We start from the raw sequence: 21,986 nt of genomic DNA, 5'->3' as shown, positions 1-21,986 counted from the left end.
TCCCCTGTAGTTATGAGTTTTTTCTTTGCTTTCAGCGTGGCACACCAAGCAGTGTGTTAAATGTTTTCATGACCCCATTTCACCCAGCTGTTTCTTGACATGCTTTTTTAGTTTCTTTTGTTGGTTTCCAGTATTTGATCACAATAAACAGGAGCACAAACGGGCAACGGTGTTTGAACATTAATAAAAAAAAAGTTAAAAAAAGAGAATCTTTCATGTTCTGAAGAAACTGCTGCTTAAAGGTCACCGCCAGGATGTTTCAAGTACTGTTGGGGTTAGGTTAAGTCTCAGAGGTGATAGGATCTTTTCTTATTCTCTTTGGCATACTTGTTTTGTCCATTTTTAAGCAAAAATCTAATAATAAAAAATAAAATGTCATTATAGGACACCTTTTTAGGAAAAACAATGGAGGGGTTGTATGTTTAAAAGACAGGTGCACAAATTTATTTCTCTTTATCATCACAACAACAACAAAAAACTTAAGTACATGTAGTTATGTTATTTAAACTATTATAGTTGTATGTTACTATTTTAAATTACATTTTAGTTTTCATTTTTTATTCTCTGTTTTATTTTTAGTAAGTTTTAGTTATATGTGCGTGTGTGTGTGTGTGTGTGTGTGTACATATGTATGTGTATATTCATATGTATTAACATTTATTTTAAAAGAAAGATGAGCAGAAAGTCTAAAAATATTTAAAGTTTAAAAATATTTTCCCTGTTTAGATGGGAATTTTTTTCTATTGATGCTTAAAACCAGGAAAAAAAATGGGTGAAAAAAAAAAACTTAATTCAAGATATATTTTCTGAAAGTAAGGCTTAATATGTTCCACAACTCTACTTCTAAAGTAAATGTTCTTGTTTTATGGATGCTTTTATGCTTAAGGCAAAACTATGCATTATTTCTTTGCTTTGTGATGCTCTTGTCCCTAGATATAGCTCAGGTTTGTCCTATATGTCTACAGGTATTTATTTGGAGATCTATTGCCCATCGGGTGAAAATTGCAAGCCAAATTGCTTAGAAAAGTAATATCACACCTTTCTTCAAGCTATCTTTCTCAGTCATTGTAATGTCAGGCACACATTTTCTCTTTCCATTGGCATACCTTTTTCAGTTTCAGTTACTGAACAGAGGACTCCTTTGCTAACCGATTCAGCTAAAGTTGTTTAAAATGCACATTTTATCTTAATAATGCTGCCTTTGTGACTAAAACATCACTTTATATAAATCTAGTTTCATTCAGCAGCTCCGATCAAATATAAAAGACAAGGTGGTGAATCATGGAGCTACACAAGACAGTTTTATAGAAAGTTAGAGCAAAAGATTGATAGAGAAATGTACAAAAGAAAGTAAAGGATGTGCTGTGCTATCAATATTCATATAGTACAGGTATAACCCAGTCTCATTTCACCTGATTAATGTCCAATAAAACAATATGTCAAACCGTAAAGTAGACGTGCAGTATATATTATAATGAATGTCTGGCACAAATGCACATAAATTAAAAATGACCCTCTAAGAGTACCCTCTGTCAGTATTCTAGCTCACAATGGCCAAAGGTCAAACTATATCATTGCAATGAAGCTAGACAGCTAGATTACAGTGCTCTTGTCCAGATGATTAAGGTCTGCTAGTAGAGGTGTGACTATAGCTCCCGCTGTTCAACAGATTGGCTTGTGCATGAGCGCAGAGGCTGGGAAAGTCTGTCATCATCTGTCACAGGAGGTGGCCTATTTGACGTCTGGCTACATATTGACCTGTCAAGCAGCAGGTGCAAAGTGCCGGTCAGAGCCAAGAACATAAAGCAACAATGATTATTTCCAGAAAGGTGAATGGTTATCTAGGTTTCTCAAGTGGCTTTGCTAATAAGCCAGACTTATGTGTGGGCAGTTGACTTGCCATGTAATTTTAATCTAAAAAATAGGGGGCAATAATCTTTGTCTTAAATTTTCAGAATTTGCCTGGAAAGCTTTGTCTATAAAAATATAACAATCCATATAATAATCCAATCCAATCCAATTCAAATTGTGTTTTGTTTTTAAGAAAATTGCTTGTGTCTTGGCAGTATTCATCATGAACTGCAGTAAACAAAAACATAAGAAGATTTCTGTGGAAACTGAAAGGCTAAATGTTAACAACAATTTCTCAAAACATCATAAAAGCTCGAAATGTCCTGTAGTGTGAGAGAAGTGTCCTGACATAAAATGCTATACTCCATCAAAAACTATTATGCACTTTATATGACCTTGTCTTAAATGAACACTCCACTATTTTTGAAAATAGGCTCATTTTCCAACTTCCCTATAGTTATACAGATGAGTTTTACCATTTTTGAATCCATTCAGTCGATCTCCGGGTCTGGAGGTAACACTTTTAGCGTATCTTAGCATAGATCATTGAAACTGATTAGACTTTGCATCTCACTCAAAAATGACCAAAGAGTTTTGATATTTGTACTTTTTAAAACTTAACTCTTCTGTAGTTACATCGTGTAAGACTGAGGGAAAATGAAAAGTTGCCATTTTCTAAGTAGATATGGCTAGGCTGAGTAATTAATGACATAATTTTAATTTTGGGGGTGAACTATCCCTTTAATTATATTAGCTGCTATGTTATCAACAACAGTTTGTATGTCACTATACATCTAGCATCAGACCAAAATATAGAAAAGTGTTAATTAAGAAAGCAAAAGCCATTTTCACGCTGAAACATCCTATGTTTCATTTTCCTCTCCCTGACTCAGGCTCAAACATATACAGCTATCATAGCCATCTCAAGTATCAAAACAAACAACATGCTTTACAGGGGAGGCCATGGATATGGTCCAATGAATTTAGCCAATCACAGAAGTTGGCGTTTACTTCCATTTGTGCAAACGGCTGATTAACATTTGGTTAACATCTACTCGGTGTTTACAATTTAACATCTTCATACCTCATATTTTACAATGATAATCTCAATATTCTTGAAGTTGCATGACCGTATGTCCTACTCTTCCCATACATGTCCTGGTCGAGATTTCTAAATTGCTTAAAATAGGCTTTGTTTGCTCTCTACAGTCCTCATATATTAAATGCTTGCATATATGCATTGCGGCTATACTCTTCTTGCATGGCGCAATCGGTCGATTAACTACAATGCCTGAATGCTATTGGTCAAACTACTTTTCAGTCATTACCTTAGGCAAGTATGAATACAATAGCAATTTTTTTTTTTGCCAATTTAGAAATCCCGTCCAGGACATGTCAAGGAAAAAAAGGACTTACTGTATGGCTACTAGTAGACATTCATTTCAAACAATCATTGTCTAAATGTATGAACAATATGAATGATCATTTTTGTACATTTAAGAGCTTACTGACAAGGAGAATTATTATTTTTTATCAGTTGTTCTGCATGCCGTCAGTCACAATCTACGCTTAGATGTATTAAGGCTGAGAAAATCCATTATGGAATCATTTCATCCTGTGGGGGCCACTATTTTATGATACCCTCATAAGTAACAATGTGTCCCGTGTGTACAGCTTCTAAGAGGTTACTTGGAAAAAAAGGAGAATTTATTTCATTTTTCCTCTAGTCTTCCTTCTGACATATGGGCTCTGCCACATAAACCCATTCTCACAGCACCTTGAGACTGCTGCTTGACCTCATCTGTCTAACTTATCCATTTTTCATGCATGACAGTGCATGTTTGTGTGTATCTGCGTGTGCTTGTTTTATTGGACTGTTTCTATAACACATAACCAAGCACTGAGAGGCCCTGGACTTTATTAGTAAGATTTAAACCGCATGGAAATTGGCTTTTTAAATGATGCATTGCTTTGGGCACTCTCATTCCACAAATAGCTTCATTCCTAACCAGAAAAAGAATCGTAAAAATGTAAGCACTAAGATGCTACTGAAATATGAGTGGACACATATTCATTTTTTCTTGCATTTACTTGACTGAACAGTATAGACAGACCTGCACAGATCATTTTGTAGGAGGCTAGTCTTTTCTTTTGTAACAGTATTGCCAGCACATGACCTCTGCCTCTCACGTTATGATGAAAGCACAAGAAGCAAAGGCCTACACAAAGATGCATTCACTAGATAACTACCCACCTTAACATTCATTTTTAATCACTCAAAGTGCACTATGTAATTTGAATCAAAATGATATATGATCATGGAGTAAAACATTATATATGTGTAGTACAAAAGAAGAGGGAGTATAATTAAAGATCTCCACATTTATTAACGGAGTGCCGATCCTAGTCTTCTGGGGGCCCTGAGATGGTATGAGAGGTTATGAACGAATGAAAAATGCATTTTTCTGTTTCACTTCATCTCGAATAACACTCACGGAAAGCGCTTGAGAAACAGTGTCCATTCCACGGCTCAGGACAACTCATTTTTTTTGTCTCGAGCAAGACTGTACGACATTCACGTTACATGATTTGACTGATTCTTACGTAGAAAGGGCGAAAGCGCACCGCATGAATAGAAAACATGATCATTCATGATTTCATAACCGCTGGGCAAAAAAAAACAAAAACACGAAAATAAACTAAAATTAAATCATCTTTGAGAGCAAGGGGGCCCCCCTGGTGTTTCGGGGGCCCTACAGCTTGCTTATTTTGTGGATAGGGAGGATCGGCTCTGTATGAACGCCATAAAACCTATAGTATTGAACTGAACTTGGGCTTGAATTTTGGAGCCACAGTGTTGCACTGCCCCCTAGTGATAAAGATAGTACTTTTATAGTCCCAAGATATGCAGTGAAATATTTCCTAAACCAGTGATGTTTTTTATTTTTTTATTTATTACTATTATTTTTTTTAAGGAAATCATGTTCTTTGGGACAAATGTAATTCATTTAGAATGCATTGGGGGCTGTAGCATCTAAGCACTAGTTCATCCCCAAGATTTACTTCAATAGGTCTTCGACCAATATCATATTAGATAAACAAGATAAGTTGACATGCAATACAGCAAATGCAATAAAATGATAATTTGCTTTTAAAGATATCACCTGCAAGTGAAATTTGAATAAGAATTTTGGCTGAATGTTTGTATAGGATATTTTTTTCAAAATATCATTTTTGGTAGACCGAAATAAGTCTTATATACACCATAATTCTAAGTTAATCCTAAACATCACCTCTCAAATTCGGGCAAAGATTTTCTTCCAGTAAACTGGTTGCCCTCATCTTTTGAGAAGGGATAAAATGGTTTGTTTCTTTAGCAGCACAGCTTTTGGTTGTGGTTTCCAAGGCTACTAAAGCCCTCCTTCACTGTTCCCTTTAGTATTTTTAAAGCTGGAGTACTTCCTTGGAATCAAATGAAGTATATGTGACGTGAATGAGCGCCACAGTAATGCCAAACAGGTGAAGTGCCTCACAAAAGTGCTGAAAGCATTTTTCCCAGAGCAGACAGGTTAATTTGCAAAGTCAAAAGCTGCAAAAAAGTAATCACTAGATTACTTAATCTAATCACTGGCCTATTTAAATCACAACTTTTGAAGCTTCATAATACTTACAGTACCTGGAACCAGGAGGAAAAAGCACTGTTAATGCACACCCGATGACAAGAATAATGGCCATCTGAAAAGAAGTAATGATGAAACAAGGTGCTATTTTTTTAAACAAACCCTGTTCTGTATTTCCTAAAAAGGAAATAACAAAAATGCTTCAATAAATCAATGTTGTCCCAAGTGGACTGAAAAAAGGATGGAAGAGTTGCAGCCACGTGGCTGATTTGAAGTCAGAGACGTCCCCTCAGCTTCTTCAAACATCTGCTTCTCTGGTGCACTTCATGGATGCCAGTCCCCCTAGCCCTTTATATGCATCAATACAAACACAGGATGAGGATTTGAATGGTGATGTTAAGGGAATAAGTACAACACATTCTCTGTAAAACTGAAGTAAAATCCAATTATAATTAAATATTCCAAGTGCGCACTCGGAAATTCAGAATTTCTGTAATGAAGGTTCAGGTTGAGTCCACGCTTTCAGATCCCACCACTTTCCTGTCTCTCTTCACTCTCCTGTATAGTAAATTGATGGAAAAACAGACAAACAGTACACTAATGGGGATACTTTGTGAAGAAACATTTCATTTGGTATCCTAATAACAAACCATAAACAACTACTATTTTTAGAGCATTCTGTGTTTCTCCATTTTATCCTCCATACTGGTTAACATCTCTCGCTGCTATGAACATAAACTGCTTTCAATACTTCAAAAATCTCATAAAAAATCACTGGAGTGGTCCTACTATGTATGCTTCGGCTCATTCTGTTAACAGCAAGACTGGGAGAAAGGCCCAGTACAGCACAGCGCAACAGACAGCATTTCCATAACCAATTTAAGCTACTTCTTTAAAATGCCTGACTAAGGTGATCTAAAACTGGCGCATAGCAGAGGCTATCCAATTACTGAAAAACTACTAAGGAGTGGACAGCACAGAGTCAAGCCAAGAGCTTGTTGTACTACAATGTGCACAACCTTTATAAAGTTATTTCACACGAGGTCAGAATTGTTGGTACCCTTGGTAAATATGATCAAAGAAGGCTGTGAAAATAAACCTGCATTATTAAAATAAAATCACAAAAATCGAACTAAAACTATTGAAAATGGGAGAAAAGGTCATTATGAAATAAATGTTTTTCTCACGTTGGACACAATTATTGGTACCCCTAGAAATTATTATGAGTAAAATATCTGTGAAGTATCTTTCCATTCATATTTACAATTTTGAGCACACCAGGGTGATTAGGAACATGAAGTTATCCAGCCATGGCTTCCTGTTTCACAGGAATATAAATAGGAGGGAAAACTAAAGCCAAATTCCCTTAATCATCTATCATAATGAGAAAAAACAAAGAATATAGTTGATGTGCATCAAAAGATAATTGAGCTTCACAAATTAGAAAGCGACTAATTTGTGAACAAAAGAGCTAGAGCAGTGACAATCCCCATGTCCACCATCAGGACAATAATTAAGAATTTCCAATCAACAGAAAATGTTACAAATCTGCCTGGAAGAGGACGTGTGTCTATATCGTCCTAATGCATGGTGAGAAGGAGAGTTTGAATGTTGCCATCTATCTCAAAATTAACAAATCAAAAGTGCAGTTTTAATGTACTAACTTAATATGATGATATGTTTGACTAAGTGGTATGGTGACACTTTATTTAAAGATTTCCTTGTTACACGTTAAATGTATTTACTATAATAATAACAACAATAAATTATGCATAATAACATGCAAGTTACGCTAAGACAAACCCTAATTCTAACCCTAACCATATAAGTACATGTAGTTAATTAATATTACTTAAATGTATAGCAATGACACATAACAAAGGACACCTTAAAATAAAGTGTAACCGTGGTTATAATATCTGAGCATTGTTACAGCATTATCAAAATAAATAAACAATCACATTGAAATTATGAGATTTAATCTGCCAGGGAAATGTAACACAAAATTGAACGTGCAACATTACCTACCCACTATTGCATTATTAATTAAGAATATGCATCCTTTTTAATAGCGTAACAGTTTATATCTTTTGTTTCTATTCAAACACTGTGTTTTTAACACAAGTAAATAACTTACTTCATAAAAAGGGAAATAAACACCCAAACAGAATGCACAAAACACTCAGGTAAAGAAACAACCAACAGTGGCATGAATGTTAAAGTATGTGAATTGAGAAAAAATCCTGCTACTGCTGCTAGTCATTCGATTGAAACAGCACTAAACAAAAAGTCAGTGAAACAATAAAAAACGATTCATATGAACATTTAAGAAACACATTGTAAGTAAATAAAGTTCACAGATACTGAATGACTTGATTACAGGAAGGATGACTGGTTGGGGATGAAGAGTCTTTGGGCAGAAGAGCAGGAGATGGGCAGGGGAGGTGAGATGGAGGCCATGGGGTATGCTGGGTAAGGCAGAGACCTACATCCAAAGGACAGGTAACCAGAGCCAGAAGGTGCAGGAGGAGAAACATTCGATGGGGAGCCAGGGGAACTGATAGAGCAATCTGATACATGGAAGCACACACACACACACACACATAGGAAAAAAGGGTTTACAGTACAATCATACCCAAAGGTCCAAAAGCAGAAATGTGAAGCTTATACTTATATTTCAAGTAGTGATGCACAACTAATTGCTACTGAATAATATTAAAGACTTTTGCAGTAAGATTGTTTAAAGAACGTTTTTAAGGGAAGCCCCTTACACTCACAAAGGCTTTATTTATTCATACTATTTTATACTGTAAAACAGTAATATTGTGAAATATTAATCCAAATAAAATAAAATAAAAAAACCTTTCTAATGTAATGTGTTATTCCTGTGATTTTTCAGCATCATTGCTCTAGTCTTTAGTGTCACATGATCTGTCAAACATCTTTATAATATGCTGATTTTGGTGCTTAATAAACATTTGTTATTATTATCATCAATGCTTACAACAGCTGTGCTGTTTAATATTTAAAAAAAAAAGCATTTATTTAAAAATGTTTTTTTGTAACACTGAAAATGTCTTTATTGTCAATTTGGATCCACTTAATTTTTGAATAAAAATATTTATGTCATAAGAACTCTCTGAGAGATTAGCATGGTAATATACAAAACAATGTTTAAGTATTAGGTCTTTTTGAACCAGGGCTGCTACCACTTGTCACTGCCAATACCAATATTTGTCTGTTTTTATTTAGTCATCTAACACTCATAAAATTAAAACTTTAAAAGCACTAATACTTTAATAACACTGTTAAATCCAAATCTTAAAGAGATAGTTGAAAATGAAAAATGAAAATTCTGACATTAATGACTCACCCTCATGTTCCAAACATGTAAGACTTTCGTTCATCTTCAGAACACAAAGTAAGATATGTTTGATAAAATCTGAAAGCTTTCTGACCCTTCATGTACTTTAATGTACTAACTTAATGTAATGATATGTTTGACTAAGTGGTTATGGTCACACTTTATTTTAAGATTTCCTTGTTACACGTTAAATGTATTTACTATAATAATAACAACAATAAATTATGCATAATAACATGCAAGTAACCCTAAGACAAACCCTAATTCTAACCCTAACCATATAAGTGTCTGGGAACATTTCAGTTACATTGCTGTCTATGAAGAGTCAGAAAGCTCTAGGATTTCATCAAAAATATCCTAATTTGTGTTCCGAAGACACAAGAAAATATTACGGGTTTGGAACAACATGAGGTTGAGTAATTAATGACAGAATTTTCATTTTTGGGTGAACTATCCCTTCAAAATATCTTTGCTTTTTACTGTACCTTATAATGTTGTGGTGCTACATTCACTGCATTTCAAAGAGTTTTGATTTATTTAGAAAAAACAGAATTGTAAATTATTTTAATCTGTATTTTATCTGTTATAAGCCATAACATGAATGTAATTACTGTATGCATCTTACACAATTTCATTATCAGTGCACTCCTAATTTCATGTTGTATGTGACTCAGTATTGCTTTAAATGTTTTACAGAAATGAAAACTACAGAAACCAGAGAGCAACTGAGATAAACTAACCCAGGCTCCAGAGCGCATTCTGAGCAGCAAGCTCCTTGGCGTCCTCCAGTATGGTGCAGGCTTTATCAGGCATGAAGCTGCTTCTGGTGCTGTTGATGACCACTTTGTAGATCAGCAGCATTTTCCCCTCCTGTCCGGCTAGGGAGTAAAGATGATACTCGGGCAGAGACCAGTCATTCTTGTGGCAGTAGTAATCAAGCAATGACACAGCTGAGCTCAGCTGGCTGGGCTTCAGGGTGTTTAGGCTGACCGGGACTAAATGGGATCCGGGTAGGAAAGGATACATACAGCGATCTAAATCTACTGCATACGGGCTGCCCAAATGAGGCGGGAGGTTAACTGGGCGCGCACTAAAACCATCACTTATTGCTCCATTCCCTAAGCCGATGGTCACATCATCTCTGCTCTGGAACAAGAAGTTGGAATCACCATAATTTCCAGGAGGTGCCACTCCACCATAGCTACTCCGCAACCCGGATCTTCTGTTCCCATCTTTGCTGACAGGCTTGGCAAGAGTCACCTCAATGGGCGAACCATCAATAACATTTCCATTCATGGACTCAAGAGCGTTTAGGGCATCCTCACGTTTATAGAAGTGGATGAAGGCATAATCCGTCAGCTTCTTAACACGTTCCACAGAGCCAGGCTTCAGGCGTGAGAACTCAGAGCGTAGCGTCTCCTCCGTGGTGCTCAGCATGAGATTACGAACATAGAGGACTCGCACTCGCTGCATGGTCTCCTCATCTAATTCCTTTTCTGGTTCAGCCCAGTCAACCTGAATGGTGTGACCCCACAGTTGAAATGTTCCTGAAAGTTGACATTGACACACAGCAAGTTGCATATTAGTGAAAAGTTGTAACAAGTGTAATGTTGTTTACAAGTCATTGTCAGGCCCTCGTAGATTTTCTCTTAAAAATAAGTATAAGCAGTGCTGCTTGTTTGCTTTCTAAGGAATTCAGTAAATGTCTTTTGTGTTAAAAAAAGGGTTAAATTATTGTATGTTTTTTATGAAACTGGAGAAAATTAGGTACTCTCTTCACCGACCTAGCACCATTTTCATTAAGCTTTGGCAACCCCTTTGTGAACTCTCCAGCTTGACCCTGCTCTTTGTGTGTGATGCCCTTATTGCCCCCCACATCTATCACCAGTCTAGATGTTGATCCTAATTTTGTATTGCCTGGCCAATACTCTGCTATGTTTACTGTAACTGTATGTGATTGTAAAGTACTCTAATTTTTTTTTTTTTTTTAGGGAAAAGAATCCCCAGTGCATCTTCTTACTGTAATGTTTTTTGTATTTTCATCTTCCCCTGTTTCTGTAAAAAAAATTATTATTTTTATTTATTTTTTTAATGGTTTAAAGTGTATAAATAAATCATAAAAAAAAAAATATATATATATATATATACATATATATATATATATATATATATATATATATATATATATATATATATATATATATATACATATTTTACGTTAAGTTGAAATAACCCAGAAAGCACCAGGTCTACAATGGAAATGGGTAGCATGTCCAGAGATGAAATTGTCAATGGATTTCCCAGCAAAGATAACTTGTTTTACTTCTATAATCCAGTGTATTTTAAATCAGCTAAGATATGTTTAATAAGAAAAATAAAGGATGGGCAGGGACTATCTGTGTTTATTTAGGCTGACCATTTATTTAATCCAAAACATAATATTACTACATTTTCAAAATATAGTTATTTTTTTATATGTTTTTAATTTAATTTATTCCTGTGATGACAAAGCTGAAATCAGCATCCATTACTCAAGTCTTCAGTGTCACATGATCCTTCTGATATAGGTCTAATATATGTCTGTCAAATAAAATATATTTATTTAGTGCTCAAAGAGCATTTCTTATCATCATCAATGTTGAAAACAGTTGTGCTGCTTGATATTTTTGTGGAAACTATGGTCCTTTTTTCAGTATGCTTTGATAAATACCCCCTTAAAATATGAGCATTGGAAATAGTGATGCATGGCATATCAAGAAACACAAATAAATACTTTTAAATATGTATTTCTATTGTGCTTTTGCACCTGGTATGAGTTTCCTGCGAGCCATGGCAGCTGCTTTGTGGGATTCGTACTCAACAAAGGCAAAGCCACGATTCTTCATCCTGTCCACTGCACTGGGATACACAATCACATCCACGACACCTTCAGTCACCTGTATTTAGAATTGCAATACAAAAACAACTTATTATTATATTAAACAATGACATTAGTTCATAACCAACTGTTTTATAATGGTTTCGGTATTAAAAAAAAAACATTTGTTCACTAGATGGTGTCACACAATGTTTTTCATATTGTTTTAGTTCTGTGTAATTTCTAATGTATGCAGTTGTCATATACTGACCTTCATCATCTCTTCTTGGATCTCCTCCTTTTTCTTGTCTTTCGGGATGGAGCCGATAAAAAGCCGACAGTTGTCCAGACTCACACATACCCCTATGAACTTCCCAGGGCGGATTTCGTAGTTGTCCAGGAGCTGGATAGCTCGTTGGGCTCCCTCTCGGTTGGTGTACATGACGAAGGCATAGCCACGGTTCTCCCCGCTAAACTCCATCATCAGACGAAACTCGTAGATACGACCGGCCCGCTCAAATACAGGTACAAGCTCGTCTTCATACATGTCTCTTGGGATTTTACCCACAAACACCTCACAACCTCTTGGAGGAGGAGGGCCCTCCCAACCTAAGAAATTAATTTAGTTAATTATTATGATGAGCACTATATTGATGTGTAAAAAATAAGGTTTGTACTATATTTAGCATGCTTGTACACATTTTTATTACAGTATTGTTTCATTACTACCATTATGCAAGAAAAGGGGCTGAAGATTGATTCTATCTATTCTCTTCTATCTTAAATGAATTGGATTGTGAAATAAGGTATGGTGAAAAAGCTCATTTTGGATTCAGAGATATCAGAAAGGCTAATTTATCTACAGAAGTACTCTAAAATAATGCCTAAATAGCTATTTAGCTACTGGTTGCAGGCAAAGTTTATCCAAAAAAAAATGAAAACTGTGTCATCATATCCTCTTATGTCTCAACCTCTCTGAGTAAATAATGAATTAAGTTTTTTTTTTTTTTTTGGAGTTAATTATCCATTTTCCGTGCCCATGTCAGCCAAAATGAACAACCTTTTGAAAGGCAGTTTATTACATATACATACATATGTGTGTGTGCGGTGTGTTGTTATGTACATTCATACAATTTACTTAACATTTGAACAATGTGATGAAATAAGTCTTCCTAGTTTACCTGGAGGTGGACCACCAAACTTTCTCTGTCCGTTTTCCTGGACCATGCTGTAGCCTGTCCTGTCCATCAGGGCCAGAAGAGCAGCTTCCTTAGAGCTGTCCATCTTGCTATTATCAGACGGCTGACTGCTGCTGCCTTCGTCCATAATCACAGTGCTACCAAAGAAAGCCTTTGTGTCAGGTTTCTCCTAAATGTATCACACTCGAGGCCTTCCATTAATATGAATACATTATACGTTACTCAAAATGATGTAACGTTAAGTGCAGCTAAGCTAGCAAACACAATTAACTAGCATCATAACTATCGAGCAGTCAAGTAACAAAATATACGGTCTTATACGAATTTAATGTATATCTATCTATAAAAAAATACAATATTTTATTAAATGAATCACTATTTTATAAAAACGTCAAATTGTGACAAAATATAAGTCAAGAATTTGAGTCAAAAACGTTCGTCATATTCAACGACAACGGCACAGCCAAACCATTTAAAATAGCGGGAACATCTGAAGTGTTTTTGGTCGAATATATTTTATATACTAATCTGCGTGAGACTAATATTATAGTTTAAGTTATGTGTGAGACGCTTCTCTCAACTCTCGTGAAAAAAGAAAAGAAAGAAATGACATTGGAACTAATCTCCAAAGTGATATTAATGTTTTTAAACAGATTCTCTTACCTTTTGGACACTCAATAAATGAATTAAGAAATGTAAAATATGGAAATAACGTTGTGTGACACTCGATAATCGACGGTTCGATCGATGTTGACTAAATTATACGTCACACTATTTACCTGACCGTCGAGTTTCAACCAATGATCTGCCAGAGCGTTTCCGCGGAAGGGCTTCCTTTGATCCGCACTGTATGTTTGCATGTAAATGCTCATCAAAATTCTGAGAAAAATATGGGATTTTTTATTTATTTACTTTTAACATGTCCATTGTCTAGTAAAAAAAAGAGGGAACAAAGAGAGAGGGAACAAACAAGTTAAATGGCATTTTTATTTATTTTTAGACTGACTAACAAACCATGGTTTTACAAAATATACCATGGAATTCTTTAGAGAACCTTTTATTGCATAAATATACATGCACAGTACATGATAATCAGTAAGTTTCATATATACATTAATATTTATTATTTTGCTTCACAACAAACAGTAAGAAAATAAATTATCTGATGCATCTTAACATGACAGTAATGGAAAGATCACATTCTTATATGCTTATATATATATATATATATATATATATATATATATATAGTATATTTCTTTGTATTTTTTTTTTATTTCAGTGGACCAATTTTTAACAATGGTCCAATAGGTGCCCCAGGTTAATAAAACTCTATTTTGAACTCATTGATTAAAAAATAAAATAAAATAAAATAAAATAAAATAAAATAAAATAAAATAAAATAAAATAAAATAAAATAAAATAAAATAAAATAAAATAAAATAAAATAAAATAAAATAAAATAAAATAAAATAAAATAAATTTCAGGATGCCATCCAAATAGTGGAGGGGATTATAAGCGTGGATAAAATTCCAAAGATGGACACAGACCCCATATAAAACATGATGAACAAGCATAACAAAAAGCTTAAAAGACAACTTCTCTTGCTGCACACAATCTTGCGCACCACTTTGCAGAACTGTTGAGGAAAATACAAGAAAGAAATACAAAGTTAAGAATTTTGCATTTGGATTCCAGTGAATCATTAAAAAAAAGTATGAAGATTAAAATGAAAAAAGGTCATTTGGGTAGCTTAATTCTCTCTTAACATTTGGTAACAGTAATGTTTCTTTGGTGCTGCATTGGTGGAATATTCCCAGATTTCCTAAGTTTTTCAAAAGTGTACCACAGATTTCATGATTTCCATAGTTAATTTTCATTTAATGGAAAACAGATCATTTGGATACTCTAACAAAAAATAAATAAATAGTTGTCCTTTGATGGGCCTGTATTTTAAATTTTTGTGGCAAAATCATGTTTCCAGCACAGCTGGAGAGTGGTTAGTTTTATCATGCTGTTGGAATATCATCATCATTTTTTGGACTGAAAAAAAAAAGAAAAGAAATCAAGTGTGTGTGTGTGTGTGTGCGTCTGTGTGTGTGTGTGTGTGTGTGTGTGTGTGTGTGTGTGTGTGTGTGTGTGTGTGTGTGTGTGTTTGTTGAAAGAGTTTCAAAGAGATTACAGCCTGGAATCTGCAGATTAACATTCTTGCTCAAAACCAACTGAAGCAACTGAATAAAAATATAAATGAATAAAACACCACAAAGGGCAATGATCAGATCGTTTGATGTCCTGCCTGTTCTCTTTCTTATGATTGTAATTATACAGTGACTTTACCCATATTTATTTCAAAACATTAAATGAATCAATAAACATTGTTTAATTAGCATATATTAACTTAAATAGCGATGCCAGCTCATAGATGTTTTTTTCTGACCTGTTTGCAAACTGAGCCTTTTGTGGTTTAAACAGCCTTAATACATGTCACTTACAGACCTGAGACCTGAGTCTATAATAATTTATAAACAGATATATTGTATTTATCCAGACTTATTTATTCCAGTTCACTTTTCAACCATGCACAGGCATTCACCAGCCTTACATAAAAGCAATTTATTTCTCAATCGCAGTAAATTTCTTAACCAGATTTTTGCGTGTAATCCTATTTGAAATGGAATTAGTGCTATTGCCTCACATACTTAACCAGGTTCACCGACAATAGCTGGTCAGCATTAATGCAAATTCATATATTTTCCTCCTAATGCCAATATAAATAGTCAATGCAATGGCTGAAAAGTATCCTTGGTTAAGTCATGCGTTAACAGATTGAAAGTAGCAAAGAACTAGATGCTTAATGAATTCTAGCAGACTCCTTAGTTCCTGAACTCCTTTAGGTTGACATGGACAAATACAAATTCATTATTAGCTGTTTTTGTCTAACAAAAGCAACCTAAGAAAGTATAACTTAGTTGATAATATTGAAAGATATTCACAAGTAGGCCTACCAAAGTGCTTCAGATATATTATTTCAGGAAAATAATTACGATAACCTCTTTGATCTATTTATTTCTTCATTGTTTGTTAGCAGATTTATTTTGGATACAGATTATCTGCTAATTTTGCTCCCTCTCTCTGCTGAAAAATCTCACCTGGTAGGTCTGAAAGCTCATGCTGGTGCCATATCTGCAGTACATGACGTAATGCTCGCAGTTGTACCAAAGCAGACTGTAAACCACGGAGCCCAAGAGCTTCTCGGCTCTCCGAGCCACCTCCTCACCCTCGAACGGAGACCGACTGCACACCTTGTCCATGTGGTTGACCAGAATTTCTGCTCCATACGCAAAGTCCTCCAACGAGTCCACCCGGACACTTGCTTTTTTTGCTATCACACCCAAAATCAGCCGGTTGTTAGTCACCATTTTCTCAATGGCCTTCTCGTCAGTGGTCAAGACCGGCAGGATATCAGGAATGAGGTGAGCCACGCGGTTGTTCCCCAGATAGATTCCGAAATGTGTAAAGAGAGTTCGAGGGACCTCTAGGAGATCTCCTCTTTTGTACATGGAGGTGTCATACTGGACCACTTTCTTCTTCTTTTCTTCCAAGTCTGTGACCACAGCGATGTAAAAGAAGTTGTAGAGGAACTGTAGAGGAAACATCCTGGAGATGCGGTGAGCTTCTAGATGGTCTGACACCTGCAGGTTTTATCCCACTTGAGGCAGCCTGGGGAGGAGCTTGAGGATTACAAACCCAGAGCTATTTTCAGAATAAACTCCATAATAAGTACATCACATGCCTAATGAAACAAACAATTCATAGTTGCTCAATGACTTTCTCACGCTTTGTGGATTATATTACCTAATGTTTTCTATTTATGTAACAAATAAAGGTAATGCTCATTGTATAATGATCAAATGTTGCAGCAATGACGATATATAATTCCTTAACAATATAGAACTGTTCAAGATTCTCATTGGTTTCATAAAATCAACTCTTATGCCTGATCAGATAAACATTAATTAACAATTTTTAAGTTAAACATGTAAATTTTTTAATGATTGAAACAATTGATGTTTATTGCTTTTGGTCAATAACTTACAACTACGGTAGTTCACTGACTAGATGTCAATAATTATTTTTTTTATTAATTAATATAATTAAAAAGTCTTCTATTTATACTGCATACACTTAAAAATACAAATTCGAAAAGGTTTCACAGCGGCGCCATAGAAGAACCATTTTGGGTTCCCCAAAGAACCCTTTGAGGAACATCAAGAAACTTTTTTTTCTTATAGTCTGAAGAACATTTTAATAATCTAAAGAACTTTTTTCCACTTTTTTATAAAAAGAGGTTCCACTGGTTCTTCATGGAACCTTGTGCAATGAAAAAATAAATTAAATTATATTTTAGCCTGCATTTGTGCTATAATTAGGCAAAAAAACATATAAAACGCCATTTTCTTATACTTTGAATTTACATTTATTTACTTGCTGAAACTGTACAGTACTGTATGTTTTCAAAAAAAGGGTGTCATAAAAATGAACAACAAAGTAAAATGTTAATAGGCTATATGAAGGTAAAAACTAAAAATAGTTCATAAGCGTTTAGATTTGAAGTGTCTGTTATCCAGCCATCCACAAGATGAAAGGAATGATAAAGGTTGGAAGTGCGGTGGACGGCGCTATTCCAAGAAAAAACATGGAAAGCATTCCGATGATAGTGGTCAGAAGAACACTCCTCTGGTCCCGGATTACTGATTTTAAACTTTCACAGAACTGTTGAGGGAAAGAAATGGAATAGGTGAGATTCAAAGCGCTAAAACCAAAAGCAATCATTTGCATCTGAGACTGTGCTGCTATGTTTTTCTGGGCGCCTATCTCTCCAAACCCACTTGCCACTGAAAGAAGCCGTTGTTTCTTTTTGCGCTAAAATGACCCAGATTTTCCGAAAAGCTCTCGGTCAGCCAAATGACGTGAAAATATACGCTGTCACTGGAGACTGGAGCAAGAAATTAAAGAGAGGTGGAAAAGGGAACACCCAGCACTAAACGCAATATGGCACTTCAAAAGAGCATCTCAGGGAAACTTCAATACTAACTTTTGGTAGCCTAATACTTTATTTTAATAGCACTTTATATCTATCTGTACGCATAATAGCTGAAAACATTTTTAAAAAGTTTATTTTAAGGTCATTTAGGAATTCGTTTGTACATTTTGTTTGTAAACAAGTGGCCTTGTGATAATAAATGTATGTATAATATTAAAAACAAAAATACGTCGTTTATGTCATATGGAAGATAACAAGAAACTTAAAAACGTATGGGGGCGGGGTATGGGCGCTCGTGATATGTGTAATAAAAAAAATTAAATAAATAAATATAAAACAAGACAATAATGAAAATAACATTATTTTCGACATTTCAGTCATTTTTTTATTATAATATTTTTTAAAGAAGACAATACATTTTATTAGTCACCAACTCGTTTTTAACATAATATACTTAAGTTATTTGTTTTAAACTAACGTTATATGCCCAGCCTATCATCTACATAAATTAATTTAGGTTTCATATTAATCCGTTTAAGCCTTAAACCAAGCCTTTTTTTTTTTTTTTTTTTTTTTGCTGAAACTAATGAAAGGTCCCTTGAAGCAGAAATTCGATAAATTTGTATAATTTAATCATTAACTTCCAATCTACTATCTGGAGTATGCACGGGTCGATTGACAAGATAAACGTGCTGATGGTAGCCGACCGCGTTTAACGTTTACCTGCTCGGTCTGCAGACTGACCGCTGTCCCGTAGCGGCAGTACGTGACAAAATGTTCGCAGTTATTCCATAGAAGACTATACGGAAAATGACCGATAAGTTTCTCGGCTCTTCTGGCGACCTCCTCAGCGGCCAGTGGCTGTCTTCTCAGGGTAACGTTAGTATCCATCGTGTTGAGCAAAACAGGAGACCCGTAAGCAAAATCCTCCACCGTGTCGACCCGCACCAAAGCGTACTTGTAGAGCACACCGAGCAGCAATCTCTTGTTCGTCACAACTTTCTGGATTTGAGACTTGTTGGTCTTGAGAGCCGGTAGTATGTCAGGCATAAGGTGCGCGACTTTGTTGTCACCGAGATAAATGCCAAAATGAGTGAACAAAGTGCGAGGAACCTCCAGCAGATCCCCGCGCTGGTAATAAGTGCTGTCCTCGCGGCGCTTTGCGCATCTCTCTTGTTTAGGTGAAGCTGGGCTGAAAAAGTTAAAATGCGCGAGAAGAAATGTTTTCTCCAAGAGCAAAGCAAGAGAATCTAACATTTTGCAGTGCTGCTCGGGATTCTCTTCCCCGCTTCTTTTTATTCTAAGAAGCAGCACCGGGCCGCCGTGACGTCACTGCGCTAGAGGAAAGACTATTGGCCGATGATGATGCGCTACTGAAGAGCCGAAAAAATCTAAACGGAACAAAAAGAGTATTATAATGGTACAATTAAAGTTTAAGTTACCTAATCATACACGGTGAAATGTAACCTATAATCTGGACACAAGATGCATTAAGAGCTGGGGGGTGAAAACTTTTGGAATTTGAAGATCAAGTTAAATTGTACTTAATTTGTGTTCCGGGAAACATACAAGTATCTTCTGTTGCTTACGAAGGGCAGAACTAAATGGAAAAAAAAAAAAAAAAAAAATATATATATATATATATATATATATATATATATATATATATATTTCAACAAAATAAGAAAAATGTGGACATCTTCATCGTGTTCAAAAGTTTTCACCTTTCACTCTTAATGCATCTTGTTTCCTTCTGGAGCATCAGTGAATGTTTGAACCTTTTTTAATAGTTGTGTTTGAGTGCCTCAATTGTCCTCAGTATGAAAACATGTATCTCAAAATCATAGTCACTGCTGGAAATGTTTCAAATATGCAAAAGATGCTGGAAAACTGAAGAATCTGCAGGACCTTGAAGATTTTTTCTGAAGAACAGTTCTCAGTTTAACTGTTCAGAACAAACAAGGGACTCATGCACAACCATAACATGCATTTAGTATGATCTCTCTTATTTTGATAAAATTATTCACATTTTCACAGATTCTGCAAGGGTTTTCCAAACGTTCGCATGCCACTGTATGAGGACCCAAATAAATATATGAAATAAATAAAAATACATAGCATTCATTTTCATTTTGCATGTGCATTTCATTTCACAATGCATTTTAATGCCATCCTGTTTTGGTTTTTACACAAAAGCTCTAGTAAATAAAGCAGTGATAGAAAAGTAAAAGTAGATGAAAAATACACTCCAACTACTACTCCAACAAAACAACTAATAATACAAACAATATTTTTATTTACAGCCTTTTTAAAAGTATAAACATTTTTCTACTGATTTCTCTTTTAATAACATATTTCTGAACTCATACTCTGTTCTGCAAATCTATTTATTTTATCATAGGGCTATTGCTGGAAAACGAACAAATAAACTAGTTAAACAGAAGGTCTCAGAGCTCCAGGGGTGTCTGGACTTTCTCTGATGTAGGTGCATGCAGAGTTGATGAATGTGGAAAAAGTGAGAGCAAAAAGTTTGGCTAACGGTAGTTTGAGGTTAAGAGCTGGTTCGTGCCATGTGGCAATAATTAAAGTCCTCAATACGTTCACCCAGACCGCACCAGACAAGAGCTCCTTTTACCAACAGACCAGTTTGCAGGATGTGCAGACACAGCACATGTCAGCACTTTGTTAAAAGTCCCCAGAAATCCAGCCATCATATTTCCAAAACAGAATTGGCTTTTATTCACCACGAGTTCAGCAGCACTACTAATGATACCAATAGCACTAATGGTCCTAACTAAGAGTGTGTAAATAGAATAAAAACAACTGATTGTCTTGTAAATAGTCCAGCTCCATTTAATCCTTAATGCAAAGTTTATAAGCCACATTTCGCTTTAGAGGACTTTTAAGTGGTAAAGTTTTAGCAAAATGATGCAAAACAGTCTTTACTCAGAGATTAAGAAAGGATTAAAGCTGCCCTCCCTCTGAGGTTCAGTTTAGTTGGAGAGCGATGATGGACAGGAGGAGAAATCAGTGTCCCAGTGAGGGCAAAAGCTGAATGTTGAGTGATTAGTGATTATTCGGTTCTCACTGGAGGCTGTTGCTTGTTTGAACAGCAGTGGAGCGCTGAAAGATAGTGGGTGATAAATGACAAGCCATTTATCTTCCTTCCCTGTTTTGTCCCCCAGCATCCCAGCGTCTGTATGTGGTAGCTGAATGCGCTTGTGATAAATGTGTGAGTTTTGAGAGAAAGTGATTTCAGTTTATGTGAGCGTGTATGTGAATGACACTCTGTTGCATTGAGATGAAGCCAAGAAGCTGCGCACAATGAGGAACTGCTGGATCTGTCTGTCGGTCGTTGACAAATGAACTCTTCACATGTCTCGCCTTTCACTTGCCATCGATCACTCTGCGCCACTGAGGTCATGCTGTTAGCACATGTTAATGCAGGTCAAAACATCCCAGTTTGAACGATTTCCCATAAAACCTGATAAAAGAATGTGTTAACGTCACGTTGAATAAAAATGCATGAGGTAGTTGAGTTTGGAACATTTATGACCATCATTCAAAACATTACTTCAATGATCAAGTAGTACACTTTTGTTCCCTGCAGCATTAAAGTAATTTTTTCTGCTTTCTTAGAATACACACATGTATCCTCAACAGTAAATACAGGCATCAGAATAGGAAAAACCTTTTGCTCTCTGACTTCCTGTGTCGATAGGGGTCAGAGGTAATGAGAGGACGCTGTGCCTCTAGACTTCAAGGGTTTATTGTTTTGCCGTCGCCTGTTAGACGTGGCCAACTCAACACAACTAGTAAAGGATGTCGTTCTCTAATGTCCTCACTGCATATCAAAGTGCTTGCATGTTCAACAACAACCCACCAAAACTGTCATTCAGCTTCAATTAGCTCTTTATTTAGTTTTCTCTGATAAAATACTTTTTTTTTAAAATGCCCATTCAATATCTTTCATATGAGTATTAATTACAAAATAACATGTCAAACTGATAAAAGACACCATTATATGTTACAAAAGTTCACATTTTGATT

At 35.4% G+C, this 21,986-nt stretch overlaps 3 protein-coding genes across 4 annotated transcripts; all 3 read right to left on the bottom strand.

Moving 5' to 3' along the window:
* Positions 1–7,433: 7,433 nt before the first annotated feature.
* Positions 7,434–13,748, bottom strand: rbm46 (RNA binding motif protein 46). 2 transcript variants are annotated; one of them, XM_059553176.1, is made up of 6 exons: positions 13,671–13,748; positions 12,874–13,028; positions 11,964–12,301; positions 11,642–11,771; positions 9,576–10,382; positions 7,434–8,041 (listed from the first exon to the last, which is right to left on the bottom strand). In XM_059553176.1, exons 2-6 carry the CDS (start codon positions 13,016–13,018, stop codon positions 7,848–7,850), a joined length of 1,614 nt encoding a protein of 537 aa, XP_059409159.1. In that variant the 5' UTR covers positions 13,019–13,028; positions 13,671–13,748; the 3' UTR covers positions 7,434–7,847. The 2 variants fall into 2 exon arrangements, with proteins under 2 accessions (XP_059409159.1, XP_059409158.1); XM_059553175.1 differs by having other exon boundaries at positions 13,555–13,694.
* A 603-nt stretch (positions 13,749–14,351) lies between these two features.
* lratb.2 (lecithin retinol acyltransferase b, tandem duplicate 2) lies at positions 14,352–17,470 on the bottom strand. Its single transcript, XM_059553654.1, has 2 exons — positions 16,042–17,470; positions 14,352–14,531 (listed from the first exon to the last, which is right to left on the bottom strand). Exons 1-2 carry the CDS (start codon positions 16,546–16,548, stop codon positions 14,376–14,378), a joined length of 663 nt encoding a protein of 220 aa, XP_059409637.1. The 5' UTR covers positions 16,549–17,470; the 3' UTR covers positions 14,352–14,375.
* Positions 17,471–17,481: 11 nt separating this feature from the next.
* Positions 17,482–19,277, bottom strand: lratb.1 (lecithin retinol acyltransferase b, tandem duplicate 1). Its single transcript, XM_059553653.1, has 2 exons — positions 18,660–19,277; positions 17,482–17,665 (listed from the first exon to the last, which is right to left on the bottom strand). The coding sequence occupies exons 1-2, from the start codon at positions 19,191–19,193 to the stop codon at positions 17,513–17,515; spliced, it is 687 nt and encodes a 228-aa protein (XP_059409636.1). The 5' UTR covers positions 19,194–19,277; the 3' UTR covers positions 17,482–17,512.
* Positions 19,278–21,986: the final 2,709 nt, after the last annotated feature.

This window comes from Carassius carassius, chromosome 7 (assembly GCF_963082965.1).
Source record: "Carassius carassius chromosome 7, fCarCar2.1, whole genome shotgun sequence".
In the NCBI taxonomy this organism is placed as follows: Eukaryota; Metazoa; Chordata; class Actinopteri; order Cypriniformes; family Cyprinidae; genus Carassius; species Carassius carassius.
Note: the sequence above shows the minus strand (reverse complement) of the source record. Positions and strands in the feature narration are given on the sequence as shown.